Raw genomic sequence first — 20,879 nt, 5'->3', positions numbered from 1 at the left:
ATTTTACAGATGAGGTAACTGAGGCACAGAGAAGTTAAGTGACTTGCCCAAAGTCACACAGCTGACAACTGGCGGTGCTGGGATCTCAACCCATGACCTCTGACTCTAAAGCCCGTGCTCTTTCCACTGAGCCACGCTGCTCAAGAGATGTAACCATCTAGTTGCCCGGAGTGTTTTACAAAGCGGCTCTGATTGACTAGGAACCATTTTGGTGGGGAGGAAAAGAAAGTGTATTTTAAAAAGGGCACTCACAACTTAAAGGTTTTACCTAGATCTTCCTCAATCCCTAGTTGCAATTTCTTCCCCTCCATCTTTTCTATGTCTTCGTCGTTAAACTTGTACCATTCGCCGGTCTGGGGGTCTTTCACGTGAGCGATGTAGTGGCCGGAGTACGCGCTTACCCCTCGGTGGATGAGTACCGCGCTGAGTTCATAAACGTGGCCACCTGCTAAAACATTTCACAAACAACGGGCGGCAAGTTAATTAGCACAACCCACCCAATTGGATTCATTTTTACGGAAAGACGGGGGGCTGGCCAACTTCTCCGAAACGTCGCCTAGAAGCCATCCACCTTGGTCGGCCCCCGGGAAAATAACGACGAATGCCTGACCGGCGGATTGAGCCGCCCGGCAGCAAGTGCTGAACAGCCATTCTTATTCCTGGGGTCACTTCAGACCCCAGTTCGGTTTGAAGCAGCTGGGGTCAACCTGGGAGTGCCAATAAGAATCACAATTACGGTTTTTCTTAAGTGCTTACTATGTACCAAGCGCTGTTCTAAGCCCTGGGGAAAAATACAATTCATGAGGTTAGACACAGTCCCTTTCCCACAAGGGGTTCACATCTCAATCCCCATTTTACAGACGACCTAACAGACACAGAGAAGCAAAGTGACTTGCACAAGGCCACACAGCAGACAACTGGAGGAGCGGGGATTAGAACCCATGCCCGTCTGACTCCCAGGTTCACGCTCTATCCACTAGGCCACACTACTTCTAAACCGGGTTATGCCCTGCTTCTAATCCTAGCACCGCCACTTGTCAGTTTTGTGTGCCCTTGGACAAGACGCTTCAACTTCTTTGTGGCTTAGTTCCCTCATCCGCAAAATGGGGATTCAATATCAGTTGTCCCTCCTACAGAGACTGTGAATCCCATGTGGGACCTGATGATCTAGTACCGACCCCAGTGTTTAGAATAGTGCTTTGACACCCAGTAAGTGCTTTACGAATACCATTGTTATTATTACTACAGGCGGGCCGATTCCCTCCATGTTCCTTCGGTCCTGGTCCCGTTCCGTTGTCTCCTCCGTGCCCCATCATTTTTTCCTTCTTTCCTTAAACTAATCCTAGTGATGTCATCAGGGAACACGGCTCACTCCAGCCTGACCGTCGTTCCCACCCCCACACTCAGGCCTCAGTCTAAGGGAAAGGGGAGAGGAGATGCAGGGAAGGATGGAAGCAGCAGCCCGTCCTGCGGGGGAGGCGAGGGGGAGGTCGGCCACAGCTCCGTCACCTTGCCCTCTCCTCTCACGTCCCCGCCTGTTATCGAGGGCTGGGCAACAGGGAATGTGTCCAACTGGATTATCTTGTATATATCCCAGCGGTTAGGACAGAACCTGACACATTGCAACCACCTAACAAATAACATTACAAAATAAATCAATTAGTGATTGAAAAGGAAAAAAAAGGGAAGGGCAATGTAGCAGTAGCTGCTCCCAGGGCAAAATCCCTGTGATGCAAACAGGGGGATGGAAGGAAGGGGCGGCAGGGAGAGACGCTTGGAACAAGGGAGACACGGAAAGGGCATGAGAATGGGAGGGAGAGGTGAGAGATCTGCAGTCATTTTTACTTGCCTGTAGGGTTTGGCTAGCCCACCGAGGCAGGTACTGGAAAAGAACCCCACTAACTGCACGGAAGTCTATGAGAAAATGCACCCCACTCCAACACAACCCTCCCGCTACAGATACAAATGCCAGTGCTTTTGAGGGGCATGCCTACACTATGATTTAACTCTTCAAATAATAATATTAATAACCGTGGTACTTGTTACGCACTTAACGTGTGCCAGGCACCGTATTAAGCACTGGGGTGGATACAAGCAAATTGCGTTGGGCAGTCCCTGTCCCGCAAGGAGCTCGGTCAATCTCTGAGGCAGAGAAGTGAAGTTACTTGCCCAAGGCCGTACAACAGACAAGGGGCAGAGCCAGGATTAGAACCCATGACCTTCTGACTCCAGACCCGTGCTCTATCCACCACGCCATGATCTTGGCTGCAGCTCTGAATTCTGTTGAGTAATCATGAAGTTTTAGTTCCCCATTTTTCTTGATTAGTGACACTGTGATGCCACACTACACAATTTTATACAATGTTTTCTACTAGATGCCCCACCAAAATGAATCTTCTCAGGTTCATATTGCAGATGACCAAAACATTTGAGCTCCATTTTCCCCAAGGAAAATTTTTAGGAGGGAAAAGTGAGTGGCTTGGACACGTCTGCAAGGTTTAACAACTCAATGAGAGCGGCTTATCCCGGGTCTAGGGATTCAGGGGCTGCAAGAGAGTAAGGGAGAGCCTTTAGGAATTGGCCCCGTGGGCTGGTCAGCCCGGTATTTGGTCTCTGACAGTGGTGGTCACAAAGGATGCTTGGTTGTCCTGCTGTCCTCCTTGTATGCATCTTCACGGGAAGATCTAACATCCCAAACTTCTTTCACCTGGGACCTTTCATCTAAGAATCTATGTTCTTTCTTTCTTGGGCTTCAAATTTGAGTCTTCTTAAATACACCACAAGCTCTTTGTGGGCAGAGAATGTTGTCTACCACCTCTTTTAGAATACACTCTGCCCAGCACTTAGTACAGTGCTCTGCACACAGGAAATGCTCAATAAATATGATTTTTTTCTAGAATCCCATTATGGAAGTTTCTGTCTTTGACTTTCTAGGCCCCACAGGAACCGACTGCTTTTTCTGCTGGGCTAGCTTTTCCAAGCTTACCATCAGCACTGTGGAGCACTTGGTTTCAACCTGCTACTTCTGTCATGTCTATCAACTGTGCTATATTGTATTCTCCCAAGCACTTAGTACTGTGCTCTGCCCACAGTAAGCACTCAATAAATACAATTAATACATTGTCAGCTAATGTCCCTACTTCTATCCACCCCAGTGGGTACTAGGCTTGACCATTACACATTCTTCTCCTTTAAGAAACTCCACCCAATGGTAAGACCAAATAACAGCTACATTAGGGAACAGAATTACGAGAAAATAGAGTGTGGGCACACAGATCCAAAAGACCATTTCAATAACCGCTTGGGTGATAGAGCCTAGCCAGGAGTCCAGGGAACTTTTCAACCACTCAACTTTTAACCCCATCAAGTTCCAGCCAGCACACTGAATGGCTTAAATTCTGATGACCAAATCTACGGAAAACCAAACCTAAATTGTTGTGATGAAAAATAACCAACAGTTCCTCAATCTCGCCTGTCTCGCTGCCAATTCCTGGCTCAAGTCTTGCCTCTGGCCTGGAATGCCCTCCCTCCTCAAAACTGACAGATAATTTCTCTCCCCGCCTTCTACACCTTATTGAAAGCACATCTCTTCCAAGAGGCCTTCCCAGACTAAGCCCCACTTTTCCTCATCTCCCACTCCCTTCTGGGGTCGCCCTGACTTGCTCCCTTTGCGCTTCCCCTCTCCCAGCCCCACAGCACTTATGTACATAGCTGTCATTTTATTTATTTGAATTGATGTCTGTCTCCCCCATCCTAGACTGTAAGTCCTTTGTGGGGAGGGAATGTGACTGATTATTACTGTATTGCATTCTCCCAAGCGCTTAGTACAGTGCTCTGCAAACAGTAAGGGCTCAATAAATATGACTGAATCAGCAAAAGACAGGCCCTGGGTTATTGTCCAACTTAATTACTACTATACATTTGAGGGTAAAGATTACCTTTATGTTCCATATAAGGCTCCATATCCAGCAGTTCTGAGAAGCCAATGTAAGTATTTAGCTTTTTCTTATGTCCAGTTTGTCTATCCAAGGAGAAAAGGATATATTTTCAATATACATCAAGAAAACATTCAGGATACTCAGCCATGTCAATCTAAATCTGACACTTTCAGATTCACGGTTTTAGTCGCTGGGATAACTTAAGATTCCCAACAGCTTTTATGCTTCACACTTAATCATAACGAATATTCGGGAACAATATTAGGAATCTAAATACTGGCCTTCACTACATTCCTCCCATCTCACCCCCCTCAGGGTATTTAATTTGAAATGTCATCGGGGAACAGTTTTGCACATTGTAACAATTTAAAAATATTTTTCACTTACCTATCAAACACAAACCGCATTAGCTGCAAGTTAAGTGTGCAAGGAAGGCTGAGTAATCGAATCTTCCTTGTTGCATTTTGTTTGCTTTGGCAATTTTCACAAAAATATCGATTGTCTCCTTCTAATTTTTCTTCCTGACCAGGAGATGAAAACACAAGACGGACAAAACAGGGTCACTGGCTTCTATTTCAAAGTTAAATCAAAGAAAGCAAAGGTCTTGGCTGTGTTTAACAGAATTTTATTTTGAATGATGGATTTCATCCAAGCTACTATGCAACGACTTTCTACGAACGATTTAAAAAAATGTCCCTGCACAGTTGTAAAGCTCTTTATAAGCAGAGGGCAGGAGTAGGAAATTAAGGAGATGTAAAACTGTGTTACGAAGTCATGGTTATATCATTAGGGAAACTAGAGGCAATTAAAAACTTTATAGACAGAGCAGTAATAAAGAGGTGACAAGTGCTGTACAATTTTCAAAAGTGCTTTAAAGCCATGTACAAAAATATGGTCTCCTGTTAGTGGAGCATTTCTTTCACGAGTAACTGACTCAATTCAACTGTCCCTCTAGGACCGTACATTTGTTGTGGGCAGAGAACTTGACTACCAACTCTGTTGCACTCTCCCAGACGCTTACTACAGTGCTCTGCACACAATAAGCAGAAGTGTGTAGTAAAGGCTGAAGTGGGGAGTGGACGGGGGGAAGCAGGGGGACCAGGGATGCTGAGAGAGTAGTTAAGTTGTGGAACGTGACAAGAATGAATGATTATCACCTCCAAACAGCTGCTGAATGGTGAGTTGACATGGGCAACCAAAAACAGGGTGACTGAAAAAGCTTCGGGGGGTGGGAGATGACAATCAGCCTCGGCCCACGGCTCTGAGGAGACAAGGGGCTCCTTCTGAGCAGAAGCGCTGTTCTCATGAACAGGGACCGTCAGGTAGAACTCTTCTCTCGGCGAGCCTTCAGTGTATGTGGGACGGCCTTAGCGTGAATGGGGAAGTAGAGCCTGGCGGTCACATTTGTGGCCTAGTGGCTAAAGCACAGGCCTGGGTTCTAATTCTGGCTCTGCCACTTTGCTGTGAGACCTTGGGCAAATCATTTCTCATTGCCTCAGTTCTCTCATCTGGAAAATGGGGATTAAGACTGTTAGCCCCATGTGGGCCATGGACTGTGTCCAAGTTGATTAACTTGCTTCTACCCCAGCACTGAGAATAGTGCCTGGCACATAGCAAGCACTTGAATTTAATAACAAGAAAACAAAAACAGGGCAAACCTACTGGTAAAGCACCGTTCCCTAGCCTGGTTTGATATACACTTACACAGGGGTGGGTGGAAAGGGTAGCCACCTCAGGACGTGTTTTAAGCAGGTCGTTCTGATTAGAGATGTACATATAAAAATGATGAGGGAGTCATTTTACCTCAGCAACCATTAACAAGGTCTTCCATTTACAGGATTACATGAACAGCACAAGCAAGATTTCTAAAAACCCGTGCGCTGCACTGAGCCCTCCTTTGGCAGGTCAGGTTTGAGTCTGGGCACTCATATGGCATTTCTGGGTGTGAATTTTCTTACCTGTAAAATGCAGATAGAGTCAGCTGCCCTATTTCAGAGAGGCTGGGTTAACAGGAGCTTAACTAAACCCGCTTTTCAAAAAGGCACTATGCCTGTTAGCAGGCAAGAAATGTTAAGTGGCTTGTGGGACTCCCGATACCTTAAGAAATTCAGTGATGCAGTCTGTTAACTGCTTGTGTCCTTGGATATTTAACTCCAGTTCGTAGAATTTGGATACAAGTTTAGACTCTCGCCCACACTGGTTACAGCTGTTTAGTAATAAAAAGAGAGAGAGAGAAAGCAAATTGAAATCAGACAGCAAGGTGCCCGAACTATCATGGCTACATTTGTACCAAACTGAGGATAGGGAGGAACAGCCCAAGCTGGAAAGATACATGTGTACGGGTCAGCTGAGAAGGAAAGGCACACAAGCTAACTTCGGTCATTCTGTAGTGTTTTTGCCAGCCTCTCTAACAGTCACATATTAACCCGAGAAGGGTTTTCAAATGCACTATTTTTAAAGGTTCTGCGTGGCAATTTCTAAATCGTACCCTCTTTGAGTCCTAGCAGGGAGAGAAAAGTCACTGAAACAGTTTCCTCCACGACGCCTCCTCTGATTAACTCTTCTTTTCCCCACTTCCTCTTTTTTCTTCATCACCTACGCACTTACCTCTTTGCCCTTTGAGCACCTGACAGTCAACTCACCCACAGCCCCACAGCCTCTTTGCACATTTCTGTAACTTTTTATATTAATATCTCTTGCCCCCTCTAGACTATAAGCTCCTGGGGGATAGGGAACTTGTCTACCAATTCTGTTGTACTGTACTCTCCCCAGCACTCGGTGCAGTGCTGTGCACAGGGTAAGTGCTCAATAAACTCCTCTGATTGATCGAAGAGTTAAATAACTTATTTCATGGTTCATAAAAATGTTTCTTTCCTCCGTGAGACTTGGCGCTCCTTAAGAGCAGGGATAATTTCTAGTAACTCCACTGTACTCTCCCAAGTGCCTAGTCTAGTGTTCTGAGCACAGTAACCACTCATATAATTTTGATTGATTGGCTACTGCAAAGTATGAAGAAAAACTGTGGAGTTGGTATACAATCAAGGCAAGCACCTCTATTCCATCTCAACAGCCTTCTCAAAAGGAGCCTGCAAGACTTTAGGACAGAGAAAATTCTCGGTCCGTATGCAAAGCCAAATGAATTTTTAAAACCCCACAAAACCCAACACTTACACGGTGACATATGCATACTCGCCACAAAACTGCTGCTGGACTATGTTCCGGACATCTGGATTCTTTTGTTTGGACAGAGTATCCTCCAACAGGGACATAAAGAGCTTGGAAAATTCTTGGGCATCCTAAACACAAACAGGTTTGCTTAGAGAAATGCGAGACCCCCTCCCCCCAAAAATTTTGGCTCTGAGTGAACTATTAAAATTGCAACGACAAATATCCCGAAGCTCTCATTTTGAATAAATTTGCATTAAACAGAAACTCCTCGGCACCGGCTTGGAGGCACTCGACCAGCTCTTCCCCTTCTACCTCACTTCGCTGACTTCCTACTGAAACGCAGCCCGCACACTTCACTCCTATTCACTGTACCTCGATCTTGCCTATCTCATCACGGGCCCCCTTGCCCTCATCCTCCCTCTGGAAGACCATCACTCTCCCCACCTTCAAAGCCCTCCTCAATTTACATCTTCTCCAAGGGGCCTTGCCTGACTAAGCCCTCATTTCCCCCTAATCATCCTCACTTATGAGTCTCCTAAGCACTTGATATTCACCCCGACCCCTAAGCACTCAATATTCACCTTACCCTCAACCCCACTGTACTTCTATACATATCCCTAAACTTTGCCCTTTCCCCTATCCCTAATCTATTTGAATACTCGTCTCCTCCTCTAGACTCTAAGCTCCTTGTGGGCAAGGATTGTGTCCACTGCATTAGTCTCTCAAGCGCTTAGTGGGGTGCTCTGAACACAATAAGCCCTCAAATACCACCGGCTGATGGGCTTACTGGGATGGTGAGTTAAAACGGAATATAGTCAAATGACTCCTGCCTACAATGTGTACTGTGTCAGCCATTCGCTGCGTAATCCCAGTCCACTTCCCACTCCTTGCAGACGGAAACTGGAGCTGCTTTCTCCGGTCACCCAGCCGACCTAGCCATACTCAGGCCCACCTGCTCTTTCTGGGTTCCTCCGGCCTGACAGACATGAGCTCTAAATCTCCTCTGTATCCTCCAGGCTGAGCGGGAGAGAGAACTTTACAGACTACTCATTACAGACAGTCCAAACTGTGACAACAATCGTTCAGTGGCATTTATTGAACACTTATTGTGTGTAGAGCACCGCACTAAGCACTTGGGAGAGTACAGCACAACAGAGTTGGTAGGCATGTTGACCGCCCAAGAGGGATTTAGTCTAGAGGCTCACGCTGCAGAAGACCATAAGACATGCCACTATGAAGGCACAGCAATAATAATAATTATGGTATTTGTTAAGCGCTTACTATGTGCCAAGCACTATTTTAAGCGCTGGGGTACATACAGGGTAATCACGTTGTCCCACATGGGGCTCACACTTTTAATCCCTATTTTACCGATGAGGTAACTGAGGCATGGAGAAATTACGGCCCAGTCCTTGCTTTCTGAGAAGCAGCTTCGGAGAAGCAGCGTGACTCAGTGGAAATAGCACGGGCTTTGGAGTCAGAGGTCATGGGTTCGAAACCCGGCTCCACCACTTGTCAGCTGTGTGACTTTGGGCAAGTCACTTAACTTCTCTGTGCCTCAGTTACCTCATCTGTAAAATGGGGATGAAGACTGTGAGCCCCACATGGGGCAACCTGATCACCTTGTATCCCCTCCAGCGCTTAGAACAGTGCTTTGCACATAATAAGCACTTAATAAATGCCATTATTATTATTATTATTATTATTCTGACAGTGGCAAAGAAGTGCCTGGAAGGCTGACGTGATAGTTTCCTTTCTCGATAGCCACTCGGTTGTTGAGAAGCCGCATGGGCTAGTGGAAAGAGCACACACGGGCCTGGGAGCTGGAGGACCGGGTTCTAATCTCGACTCTGCCGCTTGCCTGTTGTGTGATCTTGGGCTTCTTGGTATTTCCATTTCCTCATCTGGAAAATGGGGGCTCAATGCCTGTTCTCTCTCCCACTCAAGACTGTTAGTTCCATGCGGGCTAGGGTTTGTGACCAACTTGATTATTCTATATCTACCCCAGAGCTTAGTCCAGCAACTGGCACGCAGTAAGCACTTACCAAATACCACCATCATTACTGTTACTATTCAGAGCTAGGTTAATCTCTTTACGATTTTCCTCTATGCCCCTAACTGTCCTGTTGGTATTGCATTATGGACCTCTGGTTGTGTGCTGGCCAAAATGCTAAATGGACCAAGTCAGGTGGTAATGCACTCATTAATAATAATAACATCTGTTAAGCACTTACTATGCTTAACAAATGCCATTTTTGCAGAGAAGCGGCGTTAGTGGAAAGAACATGGGCTTGGGAGTCAGAGGACATGGGTTCTAATCCTGGCTCAGCTGCTTGTCTGCTGTGTGACCTTGGGCAAGCCACTTAAATTCTCTGTGCCTCAGTTACCTCATCTGCAAATGGGGATTAAGACTGTGTGCCCCAAGTGGGACAGTCTGATTATCTTGTATCTATCCCGGTGCTTACAACAGTGCTTGGCACATAGAAAGTGCTTAACATCATAAAAAATAATAAATAATAATAGCAATTATTATTATGGTATTTGTTAAGCACTTAACACAATACCACAAAATAAAAAATTATTATTATTTTATTATTATTATGGTATTTTTTAAGCACTTACTATGTGCCAAGCACTGTTCTAAGCACTGGGGTAGATACAAGGTAATCAGATTGTTCCATCTGGGGCTCACAGTCATTCATTCATTCATTCAATCGTATTTATTGAGCGCTTACTGTGTGCTGAGCACTGTACTAAGTGCTTGTAAACCCCAGTCTTAACCCCTATTTGTCAGATAAGGGAACTGAGGCACCGAGAAGTGAAGTAACTTGCCCAAGGTCATACAGCAGACAAGTGGCAGATCTGGGATTAAAACATAGTAAGCGCTCAATAAATATGATTGAATGAACGAAAACCCAAGTTCTTCTGATCTCCAGGCCTGTGCTCTACCCGCTGAACAAAAAGGCGCTTTCTATGTTTTTAATTTACCACCTTCAAGATTCAGAGGCTGTGGGATCTAGTGAACGATACTTCCACACTGCCCCAATCTACGCCCTTTGTGATTTGTGAACACTTCAAACATGTTCCCTCTCAGAATAAGTCTCTGTAAGTGGGGTACGATTATATTTTGTTCTGATGACTTGACACCTGTCCACATGTTTTGTTTTGTTGTCTGTCTCCCCCTTCTAGACTGTGAGCCCTTTGTTGGGTAGGGACCGTCTCTATATGTTGCCAACTTGGCCTTCCCAAGCGCTTAGTACAGGGCTCTGCATACAGTAAGTGCTCAATAAATACAAATGAATGAATGACACAAACTGGCCAAATACTTTGTAGTACAACTGCATCTGCATCTCCAGACCTGATCTCTCTCTCTCCCTCTCTCTCCTTCTCTGTAGTCTTGTACTTCCTCCTGTCTTCAGGATATCTCTGCTTGGATATCCCATCGACACCTCAAACTTAACATGTCCAAATCTAAACTCCTCACCTTCCCACCCAAACCCTGTCCTCCCCGAGACTTTTCAATCACTGAAGACGGCATCACCCTTCTCCCTGTCTCACAAGTCCATAACTGTCACTGTCCGACTCATCGCTCCTCATTCAATCAGTGTTATTAATTGAGCGCTTACTGTGTGCCAGCCACTGTACTAAGTGCTTGGGAGAGTACAATACAACAGAGCTGGTGGACATATTCCCCGAGCACGAGCTTATTCAACCTGTCACTAAATCTCGTCACTTCTACCACCACAACACTGCTAAAATAATGCCCTTTTCTCTCCACCCACACCGCTACTATGCTGATCCACCTATCCCACCTTGATTACTGCGTCAGCCTCCTCACTGACCTCCCTGCCTCCTGTATCTCCCCACTCCAGTCTATATTCATTCTGCTGCCCATACCATTTTTCAAGATAAATTAAAATAATAAAAAAAATGTTCAGTCCATGTCTCCCCTCCTCAAGAACCTCCAATAGTTACCCATCCACTTCTGCATCAAAGAGAAACTCCTTACCATCGGCTTTAGAGAAGCAGCGTGGCTCAATGGAAAGAGCCCGGGCTTTGGAGGCAGAGGTCAGGGGTTCAAATCCCAGCTCTGCCAATTGTCAGCTGTGTGACTTTGGGCAAGTCACTTCACTTCTCTGTGCCTCAGTTACCTCATCTTTAAAATGGGGATAAAGACTGTGAGCCCCATGTGGGACAACCTGATCACTTTGCAACCTCCCCAGCAGCTTAGAACAGTGCTTTGCACATAGTAAGCACTTAATAAATGCCATTATTATTATTATTATTTAAAGCACTCCATCACCTTGTCCCCTCCTACATTACCTCGCTGCTCTCCTGCTACAACCCAGCCTACACACTTGACTCCTCTAATGCCAATCTCCTCACTTCACCTCAATCTAGTCCACCTCAAAACCTTGCCCACGTCCTGCCTGCGGCCTGGAGCTTCCTCCCTCGTCATATCAAACGGAAAAATTACTTTCCCCACCTCCAAATCCTTAATAAAATCACGTCTCCATGAGCCCTTCCCCAACTAAGCCCTCATTTCCCCTACTCCCTCTTCCATTGTGTCACCCTGCACTTGGATTTATACACTTTATTCACCTTACCCTCAGCCCCACAGCACTTGTGTACATATCCACAATTTATTTATATTGACGTCTGTCTCCCCCTCTAGATTGTAAGCTCCTCATGGGCAGGAATATTTTGTCTACCAAATCTGTTAAGGTGTACTCTCCCAAGCACAGAACGCAGTAAATGCTCAAAAAATGATTGACTAATACAACTCTCTAGGTGTTTGAGCATCTAGTTCCAACTCTAGTTCCATAAAAAAAAATATATAAATATATATTACCTGCTGCTGTCCCGTATCCAAGCCTAAAGCTTTAACAAATCCTGATGGATCAATATAACGTCGGTTACTGTTTTGCAACAATGCAAATAAGTACTGGAGATGCTCACAGATGGACTGCGGCTCATAATCTGTGGAACATAAATATACGAGTTGCACAGTCAACATGGATGAATTTTTCACTCTAGATGAACTATCCATAATCTATCAAATGCAATATCCTCAGCTGTTGAGGCAGCATCACTTGTGACAATGGCTGCCTGGAATCATGACGTCATCTGTTCATCACAGTTTACAGAGAAAGAGCTTAGAATACCCCAAGTCAGTAGTAATATCGCCTTTTAAATGCACTTGTCGCTAATTTATAATGAACTTATTAACTGTCTCAAGTGAGCTAAGCCCCTTTGAGGGCGAGGGGGAGGGGGTGTCAAGACAAACGCCAACTGTGGTCTCCTGCCAACACATTTTCAGCAGTCAAGAGTATGGAGGGGTTTAAATCTTTCCGAATCACTCTACTTTCAAATGAAGTGATGCTCCACTTTCTAAAACACCACGTGGTCATAAATGAGCTAGAATGTGTTAGTGCACTACATCTCAAACAAACAGAATGCAAAGGATTCGAGGTGTAAAAACTCATGCTTAGAACATGATCCCAGACAAGAGCTGTACAGATTTGCATGATGCAAAAATTTTACACGCTTTACAATTGTTTTTCTCCAACTGGGAGTTAGAAGGTATTTCCAGGGAGGCATCTCCAGACAGTAGTTTGGGGTTTGGCCCATCTAAACTGTTCCCTACAAGAACGAAGTGACCAGGCCCCTCCCGTCTCACAGAGCTCACCCCCCTCTCTCCCTCTCTCTTCCATCTTTTGGGTCGGTTGTGAAGTCAAGAATGCTACCTGAATATGTCTTTTGGGTTTTTGTTCTTTTTTTTAATGGAGGGGTGATGCGCAATATCGTGGCATGGGATGGAAAAGTCTGAATTACTGCCACTAAGTAGAGAAGCACTGTGGCCTAGTGGCTTGGGAGTCAGAGGACATGAGTTCTAATCCCAGCTCTGCCACTTGTCTGCTGTGTGATCTTGGGGAAGTCACTTAACTTCTCTGTGCCTCAGTTACCTCATCTGAAAAATGGGAATTAGGACTATGAGCCCCACGTGGGACAACCTAATTACCTTGGATTTACCCCAGTACTTAGAACAGTGCTTGGCACATAAGCGCTTAACAAACACCAAAATTATTAATTATTGTTCTTACTATCAGTAATATGGGAGTGTCTTTTAAGATAAAAATCCATGGCTTCTCGACTAATGGTCAAAGGCTTAGGTGAAGCAATTCCTCAAGAAAAAGACTTTTTTGAGATTTCACCGTTGGAGTTCTCAGGTGAGGGATTATAATGCTGCATTTTTCTATCCATGTTTTCAAGTTTGTTCCCTTACCTCTCTTCTGTGTGGTTCCCTTTTCTGCCTAAGGGGAAGAAGGGGATGCTGTGAATTTTAGCAGTGAAGGCCAGGGAAGGGGGGGCCTGCCATTTTCAGGTGGAAATGGCTAGTCCCTTTCCTCTTCCACCCTCAAAATGGCAACAGCCCTCCCCCAGGCCTCCACACCCCGGACGACCCTGCTGCTTCACAACACGTCCATGAGGCCTGGGCAGCGAGAGGCTGCTGGGGGAGGTCAAGTGACAGGCCCGCTGAGGTGGACCCCTCAAGTGACTTGGGGCAGGCGGTCAAAACCCAAGAAGAACTCAAGCATTTTTGAATGCGTTATCAATTTACCGACTTTTAATAACATAAATAATAATAATAATTGTGGTACTGGAACTAATGTCCCCATGTTGATCTGAGGAAACACTCTATTGAAAGAGGGAAAAGGAACCGGACCCCACTGCAATGGGGTGATCACATCTCTAAAAGCCACTAGACGCCCCAGGTGACTTTATTCAGGGCAGCAATTAGATCGCCCATGGGCCACTTTCCTTTACATACCTTTGTCTTCTTTAATGCCGTCCCCCATCATGAAGTCACTACACGTGCTCGGACAGAGGTACAGAGCCTGCCGCAGCTCCAAGTTGAGAAACCACACCTGAAGGAAGGTGTTCACGTAGCAGGTCGCCCCCAGGTTTGTCAGGCCCACAAATGTGTTCTATTTAAATGGGGAAAAGAAAAACAAAAATCTCAGCTGGAAATCAGGCGCTGGTGAAGAACTTCTCCATCATGGCATCAATGTTCAGATTTTTATCAGTTTCAGACTGCTTGAGAAAACAAAAAATTATAAAACGAAAATGGGATGCCATTTGAAGAACTTTCCCCCTCCCGAACTTTCCCCCTCCCGAATTGGGATTTTAAAAAAAAATTATCCCCAGCTATGAGGTGGCAAAAAGCTTTTATCTCTTTCCCATCCTCAGATCATCTCTTTATTCATCAATGTTTACTCTGGCTAAAGAGAAATACAGAAAGTGATAGTTTCACTAGCCAATTCCCTTACTGGGCCACAACCAAATGAACTGCACTGAAAGTACCTCAAAACATTTTTGGAGTTTCAAGAGACTTCTACTTGGAGTCCACATTTTCTTACGTTTAAAAAAGGAAGCTGCATGAGAGACCGTGCCAGCTCTTCAAATTCACAAAACCAGCGCTTCGATTCATATTCACTAGCCCATACTTCAGTACTACCAATACTACATTTGCAGTATTAGACCAGATAAGCATGAAGCCGTTTTCTGTATCAATGGTAGTAATTTCCACCTACAGATAAGCTCTGATCATCTGACCCTGCAAGGTCCAAGATAATCCTTAAGACTCGTGCCTGCTCCATTCCTACTAGCTGGGAAGCAATTCCACGCTACCACAGCCTCAGAGCGAACTAGGTTTGCATTTTTATCCTACTGATTTGGAGAAAAGTCGAGGTCAGTAGTACGAAGGAAGCATCACATTGATTGCATTATCCTGAACTGAAGTTGGCCTTCTGAAATTGGGATGACCTACGCATCTGAGAAGCAACAGGTTTTTAATGCCTTTGATTCAGTTTAGGTGACATTTTATTCCTTTGCCATAAATTCTACCGCATATTTTTTTCACGACAACAACAGACTTTTGATTCAGGAGAAAATTTGAGACATTTCTGTTTGTTAATACAGCCGCTGAAGTCTGGGATCGGGGGTCTCGATGTACGAGTGGGCCGTAAAGCCACTGCAACTGATGGAAAATGCCCGAAAGGGGATGGTACATTTTTACGAGCCTCTCGCTTGCTCCTGCACTGCCACCCTTCAGGGCAACGCTTCCATCGTCGACCAACTTGGGAAAGAGGCTGGTGAGTCTCTCACACCTGCTTCCGCTAAGGACCGTGCTCCTTTTATCAAAGTGGAAAACTAAGTGGCTATTTCTGAGAGTACTGGAATTCCGCTTTAGTTTTTGCACCTTTATCATGTCGTTCGCTTTAATGTAGCAGAGCCAAGGGAAACTCTGCTGTTACAGGAGAGACATAACGGTCCACGCGAGCCTGACAGGAAGACATTATTTCATTAGAGCATGGCTTCTCGGTCATTACCTCTTCTGCGTGAAACTATCAGTGAGTTATGATGCATGCGAGACTGCCTGATGGGTAATGGCAAAATTAGGATAAGCTGAAAAAGCGAGTTGAGGTCTAAACTAACACGTACTAATCTAGTACATCAGCCACGTTACGGGAAACGGCTGATTTCCCTAAATTGCTTCTCGAGATCATATGAGGTTCTGTAACTTTAAGGTAACGAGGCAGAGTATATGACATCCAGTAAATCCCATCAACACAAACCGTTAAATACAGAGAGAGACGGAGTCCCTTTTTTTACCTTTTTCCTCCGTTCGGAGTTTGGATCGTCGATGTTGTGAAAGCTATTTTCATCTATCTCTCCTAACCAGACATGTTCGCCAATCCCAACCAAGCAATTTGGGTTCCCTTTACAGTTTCTTCTACAAAGAAAAGAAGATTTAGGAAATGACATTAAAGACAGGGCTCTGGATGAACTTTCTGGGATTCTGTATTTGAGAAAAAAGCAAGTGGAAGTAAACAAAGGGATTTCAGCCCAAGTTGACCCCATACCAGACTGTTCTTCTACCACTCCAAAAATCTGCATCTATAGTCAGACCATTATAGCTCCCTTAGCCTGGGAAGGTGGGTTCACAATTGCCAATCACAGATAGCCACTGGTCTTTCTTTTGCAGAAAAGGATCACTTTAAGGACTCTCTGCATTACTCACAACTTCTTTAGAGGGAGTACAATTGGTTTTTGTTGTCAAGCTGAAAAGCCCTGGAGCCTGAAGTTTAGAGTCCACCTGGACTTATGCTTATCCTTTCAGTTTCAAGGTGGAGGTTCATCAATTTGAGATGTGGTGGTTGTTCGGTTCACCTGCTTTGATCGGCTGCTACCATTTTCATCGACGGCAAACAGAGCACCCAAGAGCAAAGACCGTGGAGCCATAAGAGAAGCAGCGCGGCTCAGTGGAAAGAGCCCGGGCTTGGGAGTCGGAGGTCATGGGTTCTAATCCAGGCTCCGCCACTTGTCAGCTGTGTGACTTCGGGCAAGTCACTTAACCTCTATGCCTCAGTTTCCTCATCAGTAAAATGGGGATTAAGACTGTGAGCCCCATGTGGGACAACCTTGATTACCTTGTATCCCCCCAGCGCTTAGAGCAGTGCTTGGCACATAGTAAGCACTTAAATGCCAACATTATTATTATTATAACGTAAAAACAGGTGTTCGCCATGGAAATGTGGCTGGGGACTCGAGAGTTGTATGGTGGGGTATTCCGCTCCCACAGTTTGATCAGTTATCTATTAGGTTCAATTCATTCATTCAATTGCATTTATTGAGTGCTTACTGTATGCAGAGCACTATACTGTTCAATTCCAGAACCAATGTCGATGTTACATCTAAACTTGCAAGGGAAGTTCCAGGCAACATTCAAAAATCCCACCTCGCTCCCTTGGACTTCCCTGCTCCCCTCCCCAAACTCACTGCCCCAATTTTCTGATGTCCCCGGTTTCTCAGTTTTCTTTCTCTTTTTTTAAGTGTGAGTCCTCACACTCACTCCCCTCTACACCCCTCTGCAAGCCAACACAGGACCCACCCACCCCCACTGCCCCCAGGGACCCATTTCGTGTTTTTCTTATTTAAATGGTGGGGATAGCTACCCCTTCCCCGACCTCACTCCGCAGCCCAGCCTCAGCTGCCTAGTTGGGACCAGGAAGGAGCAGCAGAGGCCTGGGGGGAAGGTCAAGGGCAGGGGTGACTGGGGGGCAAAGGGCAAGGATGGGCTGGCAGCTTAGTTTGAATAGAGGAAAGGCCAGGTTAGTTCTGGGGTCAATAAATTCAATTGAATGAATGAATGCGGGAGGCTGCCACTGACCGCTGCACTGAGTCTCCCAAAAGAATGGAAATCCCCTGAGGGGGAGGGAGGGGAGGTACTTACCTGCACTGCCCAGGGGTAGAGAGGGTGCAACCTGTGGGCCCAGACGGGCAGGGTGCTGCCATCTGGGCTTTGCTTGCCCAGGTTGTGTTATAGGGCCAAGCTGCTCCCTCGCAAACAATAAAGACCGTAAACCCCTGTGTGGAAAGGGTCTTCAATAATAATGATAATAATAATGGCATTTGTTAAGCGCTATGTGCCAAGCACTGTTCTAAGCGCTGGGAGGGATACAAGGTGATCAGATTGTCCCACGTGGGGCTCACAGTCATCTTCCCCCATTTTACAGATGAGGTAACTGGCTCCGAGAAGTTAAGTGACTTGCCCAAGGTCACACAGCAGACGTGGTGGAGCTGGGATTCGAACCCATGACCCCTGACTCCAAAGCCCGTGCTCTTTTCCACTGAGCCATGCTGCTTCTCAAGCCCTAGCACCTAGCTTTCACCAAGATTTATTTACACATTAGCTCTCTAAGCTCCACACATTGAGCAGGGAACAGGTACTGTCCTCTCCCAAGCGCTCTGCACACAGTAAGTGCTCAATAAATACCATTGATTGATTCACATTTCTTTAAAAGCCTCTCGGGATGGATTTTCGGGCGCCTTCTAAGGATGCCAACTATGGGAGGAAAACAGGTGATTATTTGAGGGTTCTCACAAAGGGGGACAAAACGGGCAGCCAGGACCCAGGAGTCCAGGAGAGATGTGGCCACAGAAGAAAGCAGGAAAGCCGTGTTGTCGGCAGCTGTAGAGGTTTAGGGCTGGGATATGTTTGTATGTATTTATTACTCTATTTATTTATTTTATTTGTACATATTTATTCTATTTTATTTTGTTAATATACTTTGTTTTGTTGTCTGTCTCCCCCTTCTAGACTGTGAGCCTGCTGTTGGGTAGGGACAGTCTCTATACGTTGCCAACTTGTACTTCCCAAGCGCTTAGTACAGTGCTCTGCACACAGTAAGCGCTCAATAAATACGACTGAATGAATGAATGAATGAAAGTTTCCTCTCCCCACCCAAGGCTTCTTAAACTCCAACAACTGCTTTCGGCCTTTCCGGACTAATCCCTTTATTTCCCCTAGCCACCCTCCCCTGGGCTGCAGACCCCTTAAGCCCTTGGATTCTCACCCCAATCAATCACTGCTACTTACTGAGCGCTTACTCTGTCAGTCGCAGTTACTGAGTGCTTACTGTGTGCAGGGCACTGAACTAAGCACTTGGGAGAGTACAATATAACATTATGAGACACGTTCCCTGCCCACAACAAGCTTAGTGTTGAGGGGAGATGGACGGTGATATAAATTACGGATATGTATGTAAATGCTGTGGGGCTGGGGTGATGAATAAATGGAGCAAGTCAGGGTGTCATGGAAAGGAGATAAGAATAGGAAAAGAAGGTTTAGTCTGGGAAGGCCTCTTGGAAATGTACCTTCAATAAGGCTTTGAAGGGGGGAGAGTCATTGTGTGTCCATGCAAGGAGGGAAGGCTGAGAAGGGAAGGCTGTCGGGGAGGAGGGGTGGGAGCGGCACAGGGGTGGAGATGGGTTGGATGGGAGTTGACATTTACTGAGCACTTACTATGTGTAGAGCACTGTACTAAGCACTTGGCAGAGTACACTAGCATGGAGTTGGTAGACATTTTCCCAGCCCACAGTGAATGATGTCCGTGGTTTTGTCAGACCCCTCCAAGCCTGGCCCTCCATGACTTCAAGAAAGCCCGCATGGTCCTATAAAACCCTTCCAAAACTGGTCCACAATGACTTTGAGATCAAGCGATCGTTTTTACTGAATGCTTACTGTGTGCAGAACGCTGTACTAAGTGCTTGGGAAAGTACACTCTAACAGAGTTGGTTAGAGTGACCTGCACGGTCTTGTCAGACCCTCCCAAGCCTGGCCCATGATGACTTGGCCAACCCCCCGCACCCTGCCATAAGCTTTGGAGGTGACTTCAACCCAGTCTTCAGGATATTCTCAACCACTTCGTTGTGGGCAGGGAACGTGTCTAATCCCGGCTCTGCCACTTGTCTGCTCTGTGACCTGGGGCAAGTCAACTCACTTCTCTGGGCCTCAGTTACCTCAACTGCAAAATGGGGATTGAGACTGTGAGCCCCAAGTGGGACATGGAATGCGTTCAACCTGAATACCTTGTATCTACCGTGGTGCTTAGTACAATGCCTGGCACATTGTAAGTGCTTAGCAAATACCATAAGAATATGGAAGTTGTCCATGGTGGAACCCTCCGGCAAGTCCTCCTGCAGGCGTTCAGGCCAACGGCTAACCTAAAAACGGTGGGGCCCGAACCTCAGTTTGCTCTTCACTTCACGTCTGCTGTGTGACCTTGGGCAAGTCACTTAACTTCTCTGAGCCTCAGTTACCTCATCTGTAAAAATGGGGATTAAGACTGTGAGCCCCACGTGGGACAACTTGATCACATTGTATCCCCCCAGCGCTTAGAACAGTGCTTTGCACATAGTAAGCGCTTAACAAAATGTCATTAAAAAAAAAATACTAGGCAATCTTTCCAATCCACCACTGGCGTAAGCCTCACTCCGATTATTCTCTAGTCTCCGCACTGCTGGCCCTGCCCAACTAGACGCTGAGCAAATGCCAATTGGATGCTCCCTTAAATTCGGAAATTTCAGCCCTTCTAATTCACCTGCCAGACTCAAATGCTTCTTTTTTAAAAAAAAAAAATAGTATTCGTTAAGCACTTAGTGTTCGAAGCACTGAGGTAGATACAAGTTAAACAGGTTGGACACAGTCCCTATCTTGCAAGGGGCTTGCAGTCTAAGTAGGAGGGAGAAACAGAACTGAGGCACAGAGAAATTAAGCGACTTATCCAAGGTCACAAAGCAAGCAATTGGCAGAACTGGAATTAGCAACCAGGTCCTCTCTCTCCCGGGACCGGGCTCTTTCCACTAGGCTGTGCTGCTTTGGACCTGTCTTTTCTGCAATGGCAACAGCGACTTTGAAAACAAGTTTTGAGGTCACGGGTATTAAATCTTGCACGTGCGGGTGGAACTGTTAGGTGCCCAGTGCCTGGACAATAGCCCTGTGTCCACCCAACACACGTGCACACTACGGAATGCGGGCATTAAAATTCAGCAATGCCAGGACAGCACTGAAAGGTTACAACGGGCGACTGCTGGGCTACAAACCATTAGAAAAGAAGCGTGCCCTAGTGAAAACAGCTTGGGCCTGGGAGTCCGAGGTCCTGGGTTCTAATTCTGGCTCTGCCACCTGCCTGTTGTGTGATCTTACGTAAGTCACTTAACTTCTCTGTACCTCAGTTTTCTCACCTGAAAAATGGGGATGGCATAGCTGGTCTCCCTCGTACTTAGACTGTAAACTTCAGGTGTGACAGGGACTTGGTCTAATCTGCCTATATTGTATCTACCTTAGTGCTTACTTCAGTGCTTGGCACATAGTACATGCTTAATACTATCATTATTATCATTAACAGGAGAGGTCATTTTTATAGG

The 20,879-nt window shown here is 45.9% G+C and overlaps 1 protein-coding gene across 6 annotated transcripts in view; it reads right to left on the bottom strand.

The window, feature by feature from the left end:
- USP48 (ubiquitin specific peptidase 48) overlaps positions 1 to 20,879 on the bottom strand; it is a 107,029-nt gene that overhangs the window by 74,558 nt on the left and 11,592 nt on the right. For 5 of the 6 annotated variants that reach the window (XR_005451053.1, XM_038746147.1, XM_038746150.1 and 2 more), the window contains exons 2-9: positions 15,783 to 15,903; positions 13,939 to 14,095; positions 11,959 to 12,086; positions 7,110 to 7,234; positions 6,036 to 6,144; positions 4,326 to 4,459; positions 3,939 to 4,021; positions 269 to 448 (exon numbers count right to left, since the gene is read on the bottom strand). Coding sequence is in view for 5 of the 6 variants with exons in the window: in XM_038746147.1 (XP_038602075.1) it covers positions 269 to 448; positions 3,939 to 4,021; positions 4,326 to 4,459; positions 6,036 to 6,144; positions 7,110 to 7,234; positions 11,959 to 12,086; positions 13,939 to 14,095; positions 15,783 to 15,903 (1,037 nt within the window). In the remaining variant the exon portion in view is untranslated. The remainder of the gene's footprint in view (positions 1 to 268; positions 449 to 3,938; positions 4,022 to 4,325; positions 4,460 to 6,035; positions 6,145 to 7,109; positions 7,235 to 11,958; positions 12,087 to 13,938; positions 14,096 to 15,782; positions 15,904 to 20,879) is intronic. The other variant, XM_038746149.1, reaches the window with a different exon arrangement.

Source organism: Tachyglossus aculeatus, chromosome 5, assembly GCF_015852505.1.
Source record: "Tachyglossus aculeatus isolate mTacAcu1 chromosome 5, mTacAcu1.pri, whole genome shotgun sequence".
NCBI lineage: Eukaryota > Metazoa > Chordata > Mammalia > Monotremata > Tachyglossidae > Tachyglossus > Tachyglossus aculeatus.
This window is presented reverse-complemented; position numbering and strand designations above follow the sequence as displayed.